The sequence below is a fragment of the Cariama cristata genome, unplaced genomic scaffold (genome assembly GCF_000690535.1).
Source record: "Cariama cristata isolate BGI_N322 unplaced genomic scaffold, ASM69053v1 scaffold3075, whole genome shotgun sequence".
NCBI classification, from domain to species: Eukaryota; Metazoa; Chordata; class Aves; order Cariamiformes; family Cariamidae; genus Cariama; species Cariama cristata.
Genome location: NW_009617939.1, coordinates 79,423 through 89,294, shown reverse-complemented (window position 1 = coordinate 89,294; position 9,872 = coordinate 79,423). Strand labels below are relative to the sequence as shown.

General features: G+C 37.3%; 1 protein-coding gene across 1 annotated transcript in view; it reads right to left on the bottom strand.

The window, feature by feature from the left end:
- The window catches only part of ADCY8 (adenylate cyclase 8 (brain)), a 97,187-nt gene that overhangs the window by 23,889 nt on the left and 63,426 nt on the right, over positions 1-9,872 (bottom strand). Inside the window, exons 10-11 of the mRNA XM_009700663.1 lie at positions 4,027-4,228; positions 679-768 (exon numbers count right to left, since the gene is read on the bottom strand). Of these exons, the coding sequence (XP_009698965.1) occupies positions 679-768; positions 4,027-4,228 (292 nt within the window). The remainder of the gene's footprint in view (positions 1-678; positions 769-4,026; positions 4,229-9,872) is intronic.

Genomic DNA, 9,872 nt, shown 5'->3' with positions numbered 1-9,872 from the left:
TCCGATTTAAAATAGCAACATCAACACCCACAGTCCAAATGTAGTTTAAATTCACCCCTATCATACAGCTTTAAGAGGAATAGCATTCATTTTTCTGAGTATAGTTTTTCTTTAGTACAGTTCCTCTGTAGAAAAGTCTGCATCCCTGCAATTTGCAGCATACTGCTGGCAGTATCCTGACACTGCTGTATGACTTTCTAAGCAACATACTTCTTTTATCTACACTCGACCAACCTATTGATTATGTTGCCTGCTTGCTCATCATAGAGAGGATTTTTCTCGCTCTAAATGCAAATTTAAAATAACCACGGCAGAATGACTGCTGGTTTTGCTATGTAAAAATTATTAATCTCTATCAGCTTCATATGAATTAAGGAGTGTGTTTTATTGCACTAGGTTCATTGAATCGTTGCTGGATGTGTTTCCAGCATAAAGGTTCTGCATGAAGTTCAAAGGTTGAAAGTTGGTTGTAATGCCCCATTAGACCATAAGATTAATTCCTTCTGCAACCCGCCTCTGCTTTTTTTATCAGCATACAGATATATGCAAAGGTTCAGCTTCACAGTCTTGTTGAGGCGCCTGACCACCACCAGTACACAGGTCATTGATCCCAGGTAGTGATTGCCATGTAATATTTGTGGACCTGTGCCTCAGATTCAAAAGTACCCTCAGAAATACCTCAGGATAGGAACAGATGTCTGTAAAAGATGCAGATGAATTGAACGTCTGGTTCTTCAGAACTACTGGTTTGTCAAAATCACACCACAGCTGTGAAAAAAACAAAAAACAAAAACCAACAAAATCAGGGCTATATTGTGCACTGGTGACTAAGTGCTTGTGTGGCTGGCTGGCTGGGTTCAGGGGTGGAAATGGCTGACCTGCTGCTTTCCATGCCATCTCCCTAACTGACACCAAGTACAGTAAGAAGACATATTGTGGAGATGAAACGGAAAGGGGGGAGCTATTTATGCTGCAGACATTCAGTGTCTGAGTAGCCTTCCTATGTTCTCTAGTTGTCAACGGGAAACACGAGATCCTGTGGGAGTTTCAGAGGACTGATGTTGGACTCTTAAGAATTACCCTCTCAAAATGTTTATACTTTGCTATAAACTATACAGAAAATTATTAAATATGGAACATAAAATCAGATTGCATGTATGTGTTTGTTTGCAGGCATTTTTTTCTGCTATGTTGCTATGGACAGTGTTACCCTTCTAGATGTGGGACAAAATCCCATGGCATCATGCAGAATTAGCTTGTGCCAAACATAATGTGGTCCCAGAACTGCAACTGTGATGCCTAGAATGCAAAGGAATGAAAATTCATTCATGATACAACGGTTTTGAGGATGTAATACTGCCTTTTGCTGTTATGACCTCCATTCATTTTAATTGTGTTTCAAACCAAGAGTATTAAAGATAAACAAAGCAGCAGTTTGAGTTGAATACATCATAGCCTTACAACACAGGAAAAAATCATTAATGGTTTCATATTTTGACAGTTAAAGCAGATGGAGTCTTCTGTTACATATATTAATCCAATCTGGATGTTTATACTAGGTCATTTGATAAGCCTGATATGTACAAGCTCATTCCTCTGTCTGTCTTTCCAACAGAGTTAGCGAGTTTGTTTAATGAGGCCTGATTTCTTATAATTAAATTCTAATGAATTTTCAGTGTGGAACTCTCTTGTTTGTTCTTTCAGGAATTCAGCCATCTCTGCAATGCAGCAACGTTATCTAGGTTGTCTGTGTGGTCCTTCATGACAACTGATAGTTAATGGTACCTTCTGAAAGTTTGTGAGGTGTACAGCAGGGCAGAGTGCCATGAGAACCACTCTGGGTGTCTTCTTAAAAGACCTTCAGTGTCAGAAACTTTATTCTAATTTTATAGCAATAAGAATGCACTTGATGTAAAGAAGCACAGACTCATTTGGCCCCCTGGTGAAACCAAAGCCTTATGGCTCTTATTAGAAAGCATCTGAGTCTTAGCCCCCTCCAGCTGGGTGCATTTGAACTCAGTGGAAGCCTATAACTGCAAGGCTGAGATGTGTTACCTGTTCTTAAATGCGTGCAGGTCCTCCTAGGCAAACTATTATTATGGCAGAATTTTGACATACGGAATAAAGAGGTTATATAAATGTTGTGATTTCCTGTAGAGGTCAGGACACGATGACTCAAGTCATTGCCATTCTAAATATATGACAATAAATATAACTGTTTACTGCTTTATAGAAACCCACTGGTATGACAGTAACAAGAATTATATTTCTTTTCACTGCTTTTGGTTTAGCCATCCCACAAGATTGCAGCGGACACAATCTTAAAAATTAATCCATAAGTCAAGGGAAAACCTCATTATCATCATAGCCATAGCAAATTGGGTATGGATAGCTGGTTAGACATCATCTTGTTTCAAGAGCAAGATTAATTCTACCAAAATCTTTCCTGAGAGATATTTGTCAAACATGATTTAAAAAACTCTAAAGTCTACAATACTCTTCTGTGATCTATACTGTAACATAGCACTGTTCTTATCTTCAGGAAGTTTTCAGCCCTATTGAACTTCCTGTCATTTCCTGTATTTATATTTTCTCTGTGAGGATAGCAATCAGTGGCGACATTCTTCTCCTATCAGTGACTGCATGGTGTCACTAAAAAACCCAGACAGATGCTGAGACCTCGCGTATCGGCAACCTGAATTCAGTCATGGAAGAACAACAAAAACAGAACGTAACAAAATCTCATATCTGTTAGCAAAAGAAGAGGGAAACCCTTGAAATGTCAGACTTCAGTATACTTACGCCAGTGATATAATCCTAATTATTATTAATTATTAATTATTGTTGCTGTTGTGTTGTTATAGTTGCTATTGTCACTAAATGCTTTCCTGGTCTCATCTAGAAGGAAATAAATATTTATAAAGACTATAGTTCAGACGAAGAAACACTGCTACATCCATAGCCAAAAGGTGCCCTACATTTTAAAGAGTGATGAAAAAGTTACTTTTAATCTACCAGTTCTTGGTTCAGGTTTCAACACCTGCCAGCTTGTCTGACATGATGATCTGCCTAACTCGTGCAAAGCTGTGTCGTATTTCTGAAGACATCAGAATGATCAGGGCTGTATTGTATTCGCACCCAAGACCCCACTCTTTTACCCTCTGATATTGTACAGAGCCAAGCCCACAGTGTTCAATTACTAATATTTTTATCTAACCACAACTGCTAAGCAAAGCTTGGTACATGCCTTTCCTCACAGATATACTGATAAACTTTGTTCTAGATTTGTCACATTTTGGAGTCTTAGTGGAAATGTGTAAATTAGGAGCCAAATCAGACTAAACTCCCTGTGTGGGCAGTGGAGAGAGAAAAATCTCCTTCTTGGGACCAGTATGGTCAAAGGAAATCTTTAAGGATGCCGGTTTTTCTGCACTGATTATAAAGAAAGCTGAGGGTGACTATAGTTTGGTACTTCAGCTAAGGTGATGCAGGCCGACAGAGTTTGTTAAACCACTAAATAAGCAAGGCAAGATATGTTTAGAATCTAGGCTTTTTAACTCCTTTTTACGTGCTGTGGTTACTGGCTCATCTTGACCTGCTCTGCCCTTTCTTTGAAGGTATTTTCTGGGTTGGTTGATATTTCTCATTTTTTAGTTATCTAATTAATGGGAGAACTGTGAGATGAGGAATTTAATATCTATAAGCATTACTTGGATTGACAGTATTTAAGAAAGTATATCAGCATGTCAGAAAATTACAAACGGTCCTCAAAGGGTAGATAAATTGAATAGAAAGTAGCAAAAAGGTTTTGAAAATAGATGATACTCATGAGGGAGAAATAATCAAATATTTCAGAAAGACATAGCTTAAGCAACAGATTGAATTTACTGAAGCTGTGGTACTTCACCTTTTTTAATATTTAAATCATAGCTGGCTTATAAATACGTTAGTAAGTCCTGTAGCAAGCTTAATAATTCATAAATCATCTTTTCCTGTATAATATTCCCTGGTTTCCTATAAGCTTACAATATTGATGATGGCTCCAAGAAAATTAATCAGAATAGATGCAAATATAATGACATTCCTGGCCAGGTAGGTCTCATTAATCCAGCAGCAAGTTTTCCGAAGCATTAAGGGTAAACATTTGTAATCCTCTGCTGTAGTGATTAACACAAGAGCGGAGTGCAGCATAATCAGAATAGAAAACTGAATGACCATTGGTATCACCCTGGGAAGAAAAATAAAGAGAACCCGGCATTAAACCTCAATACAATACCACTGCTAGTAAAAATAAATGTGTAAACAGTTAAGACTAGGAAAAATAAGTTTTCATAAATCTGATACAATTAGTCTAGTTCAATGCTGTTTGTACACTTGTACCCTACAGCAAGACAAATTTAAGGGTGTAAGGTGGAAACAGAAGTGAAAACATCAACATAACTTTTCATTCCTCATTTTTCAGTAGGTCAGCCAGATCCACTCCCTGAATCTGAACAGACTTTATCTCAACCTACCTGAAATTCTCCTCAATTTCAGGCTATTCAAATTTTACTTTAGAAGAACAAGTTCGAAATTCATACAGATCTGAATTCAGATCTTTTGTTTGAGACTATTAACTTAACTAAAGCTTTCACTCTAGAAACTTTCACCGTAAGCTAATAGCTGTGTAACCAACGAGAAGAGGAAATCACACTGAGATAATGGCAGGAGAGGATACAGGGACATAGCAGAGCAAGTTTGAGAATCAGTCTGTATTGGAACTGGCATTTCTTAGCTCTGGCCATGTTTGCTGCTGATGGATAAAGTCCAAAATATTTGCATCAAGGAGACACCAAAGATGCATTGGGTAGTTCATGTGAAAACTGTGATTGCATCTTCCTCACAGTACTGATGTTTGTGGAAAATACATTGAGAAAACAGGATAAATGAAAATGTTTATGTTCAAAAGGAAATACATTTTTTCGAAAAAAGTAGGCATAAATCAGATTATATGCAGGAAAACGGTCGTGTTGAGGGAAACAACATAAATAACATATGACATGCGGGTGTCGAACTGAAAGAGATTTAAGTGCAGAACTGTACTCCTGTATGCTTTAGTCTGCTTAATTTTAAATATTATCTTTTACAAGAATGTTCTGATTTTAATACCCTAATTCAGCTGTGACGATAGAGATTCATATACATTAAATCTGACAATATTTGCGTAAACATTATTCCTTTCTGATCTTCCAAACAGACTTGCTGGGACAATGACTCCTTTAAAGTATCAGGACAGAATAACATGCAATTTATTTCTTGTCTATCATCTACTAAAATTAATGAAACTAACACAGAAGTATGATCAAGGTATAAGATTTTAAAAACAGCATGCAAGCCTCAGAATAATTTACAGTAATGCAGCTGTGGCTTATATATACAGCTATTACTCTCAGAATCTCAAAATTAATGAGACTTGCAGTGTAGGAATCCAGAAAGGAAAATGTGTTATGCAGATAACAAACAGAAAAAGAGGCTGTAGTTAACAGAGAGTTTTTCTTTTGGAACGTGTCTGAACTGCTGTAAGTAAGATATACATGCATAAGACGATATTTTTTTGTGGTACCAAACTATATTACAAACCATTTTGAAATAAAATGTGAAAAATACCAAAGTGGAATTTCTGTTCCCTAATGAACTGAAATAAGATGAATTACACAGTAACTTCTCTTGAGAGCTTCCATGTGGTAATATTAGCTTTGACACTGTTCTGACGATGTACCGTTGGTATGAAATGCTCTCTCTTACATTTGGGTCGGAGTTTTGTGTGTGAGTTGAGAACAGGACACAGTAGAGCTTCCCCCAAAAGTCCCATCCTCTCCAGCAAGATCACTCAGAAATAAAGCTTACTTTTGAAAGAAAGGACAATGTGGCCAGTAGAAACAGACTGTATTCTGAAGGGAAGAGTGAACAGTGAAGAAACAAAGATTGGAGCAGGAGCCCCAGATTTCATCCTGTGCGACTAGAAATTTTGTGGGAAGAGTCTCAGGACTTGCTGAAGGTCCTGAAGCTGCCAAGTAGAAGTACAATACAATGATGTCTTGAAAGCAGCTTCTGTCTATGAAAATACACAGAAAGCCAAGGGAGAGACAGTCAATAAAGCCAGGAAAAAGCTGGACAATATGTTCATGGAGAACTAGCCAAGGGAGTCAAAAGGGCCCATCAAGAGAGCTGTGTAGTTTAGGACACAATTCATCTTACTGCACGTCAGTCTCTTAGATTTATTCAGATAGAAGACACCTTGAGATCCACTGATTGACCCATTCTCCAGTGGCTATACTTTGAACCCGAGTTATAGACACTGACAGATAGTTATGTGAGATTAATTCCTTCAGTTTCCCACACTACAGCACTATTCTGCAATAGCCTTCTTGCTTTCCAAAGCCAAATGATTGAGATCGTCCTTGGAATTGATAGTTTCTAGCTATATCTGAGATATATATAGACAGTTTAAATATGCAGATGTAGCCTATCAATTCTGCAACCCTAGCCTGACCCAGCTCTAAATGAAACCAAATCAAGGCTTTCAAAAAGATTAGGATCAAGCCTCAAGAGGTCAGACCTGAGGACACCAAACATGAGTTCTTATTTTGGACTACCAAACTCTACATGTAAGACCCAGTGCTATCGAATTAAGGTACTATAAAGAGAATATCTAGGAACCTAAGTGAGGAATATCAGTCCAAAATGCAGCATAACCTGCTTAGGTGCCTGAGGAACCACAGCCCTGTATTTGTTCATAATAAATATACAGGCAACAGAAACTCTTCCACTGTAGATGTTCAGTTCAACATTGATGTGTTTGTCTCTTGTCTAAGCCTGCTTGAGATAAATACAAAACTGGTCTGCACACTTATGACCTCCCAGAGAATCAGTCCAGTATCTATGCTAAGATTTTGTTGGCAGTATGCTGATAGGATCAAGTACAGCAGAAGACACATCCAAGGTTAGAGGAACAGGAACAAACAGCCATAATACTCTTCTGTCCATGAACTTCTCCCAGAACTAAGACACTTGACTTATATTCCCTCTTCATTCAAGAAGAGATTCAAGACCTAATGCTTTTTTTTCCTAGAGGTTCCCTTACTATCAAGATCAAGTGAAGTTTGAAATGGAGCTTTTGCCTTCCCTCTTGCTCATGTACAGTCATAAATCAAGAGTTGAGCCAGAAGGAAAACTTATGTGAAACAGAAGGTATTTAAATGAACAACAGTTTGAAACCTGTTTTTCTCCCCTCACAAGAATAATGGAGAGAAAACCTGACAGAAATAAGAGTAGTTCAGCATTCTACTCTATTATGATCTATTGCTCATGTGAGCATATAGAAAGTTCAGTGCAGGAAATGAATCAAACTCCCAGGTCTCTCAAATGGAGAAGATGAATCACTGCTAGGTTGGCATTGTAAAGTAATGGCTTCATAGCGGATAATTACTGCAGAAATATGGCACTAATTTATGTCACTTAGAGTAATTTCTCCAACTCAATATTTCAAAGAATGAAAACTATTGCAAAGATTTTTAAATTCAGTGATGTGCCTACACTGTCAGGGAAAAGTATGAATGGATCAAATATTTATCCTGCGGGAGACAGAAATAAACTGAGATAAAATTCTGAAACTTCCATATACAGTAGATGCAATCATAGAAAGATGGTTCATTTCTTTAATACATGGACTAAAGCAATCTATCTGGGAAACTCCCTGAAGATCCTTAGCAAGACATGTTCTATGACAAATTAAATAATGTTTTCTTTCACCAAATTTCCGGAAATCCCCAAAAGACTTAGCTCAGAAAAATATTCAAACATGTACTTAAGTAAATAGAAAATTTCATGCTTTTTCAACAGAGCTCTGAAGCATTCATTGAAAGACACTTAAATGTGTTGTTGGGAAATGGGTAAGTTACCATGAGGAGTGTGAATTATAATTCGTTAGTTGTTCCATGGAAATTATGTCCATGCATTTCCACTGCGGTAGCTTAATTTTCTGATATCTACCAGAGGTATAACAGATGAGCATGTAGTTATCTCCAAGACTCTCTGAATCCAAATCTTGCCTAATTTTGTGATAGTTTGTTCATGTACTCATATCTTGAATTATTTTTAGAACTGAAACTTAGGAAATTTGAACTTCCAGATTATTTCCTTATTCAATATGTTTAAACATATTGAAAACTTCTCACCCAAAATCCCTCATCCTGTTATTTTATGGTTGCTTATCTGTTGATCCCTCTTATTTAACAGGCATGCTTTTTTAAGACTGAAACACATTTTTTGAAGTAGAGTGTCAAAACTTGAAAAACGAAGACCAAACTTTGCCTTCTTAAATCTTGACAGTGATCTTCAGCTCCTGAAAGAACGTAAGAACTGCCATAAAACACCCATGTGGCTCCAAATCTTCTCTCACAAAAGGGATAGTGGTAAGTATTCTGTCCCTAAATATCTTCCCAGGTTCTAACAATCAACCTTTAAGGGCATTATTGAGGCCAAGATTCCATGTTTTTGTTTAAAAACCTCTCTTGATATTATCTTGTAGGAATTTATCTAATTTTTATTTGAACCTAATTGTATTACAACTTCTTTAACACTCAGTGACAAAAAGGTTCACAAAGCATTTCTGAAGAGCAGAAAAACAAAAGGCTGCTGTGCAAGATGGGAAACGAGGAAGTGAGAATGCTGCAGGCAATGTGGTTATGTGACTTCTTCTCCCCTAATTCCACTGGCACTAGACACCCTCATGAGAATTGACAGAGATGAATCTGTGCAGATAGAAAAAATGTCAAGTTTTTTTGCTGGTATAGCAGTGATTGATATTGCAGCAGAAATCTTTTTGGAAAACAGGTCTGACAATAAAATCCATAAATCTTCTTGTACATACTGAGAAAAAAATAACAATAATAGTTTCCAGAAGTGAAGAATTTTGAATGCGTATTGGGAGAAGAACTTTAAAAAAAGCAAACGAACTTACTAATATTAGAGCAATGTAGCACCGAAGGAACAGTAGAAGGTCAGGTACTACTCTGGGCACTTTCCCAGCAGAGAACCACAAAATACACAGGACACCACTGCTATAGAGCGCAGTTGCCTGCCTGCATTTAACCACCATTATGGTATTCTTAGACATAAACATGATGAATCAGTTCTCCCAGAGATGATCCAAGAAATATTGCTGCATTACTGTAACACAATAAATGTCTTATTTCTTATACAAATACTGTATTTTCAAGGTTATTCTTCAGGCAGCCGTAAATTAAGGTTCACCTGAGTGTTAGAAACCATTTGAGAATCATGTTCATCTGGGCATTTCTATTTTAGCACTTAATCTGCCAAAGACCAAATGGGACCAGGGGTATATTTTAGTGGCAGTCATGTTCTGCTGGCTCTGCTATGGTGCTAGAAAACTGACCTTAGTCCTTGTACATACCTTTGTGTTCTTACTATTAAATAGTTGACAAAAATGACAATTGATGGGTTTGACTGTGTGAAACATGTGGACACAGAAGTCTCAGTTGTGTCACATTTTCATCACCTTGATAGGAAGCTGTTGCTTGGTCAGCCCCAGATAAAAGCAGAAGTCAGAAAAGATCTACCAGATCATCTCCTTGCTTCTTAATGGCATAAGATTGCTTTGCCCAGCTGGGTAATACATATCATCAGCAACAAAGCACAGCATTTTCTTATATGTAGAATATAAGAAACAAAATCAAAGTAATCACTGATTCCAAGGTGATTACCAGTCACTTAGCAAAGAGACACTGTTATAAACCTGGATCATGCTTTACTTTAACACTGGAAGCAGCAGGCCACATAGCATCAAACCTTTGTAAACTAAAGTTCCC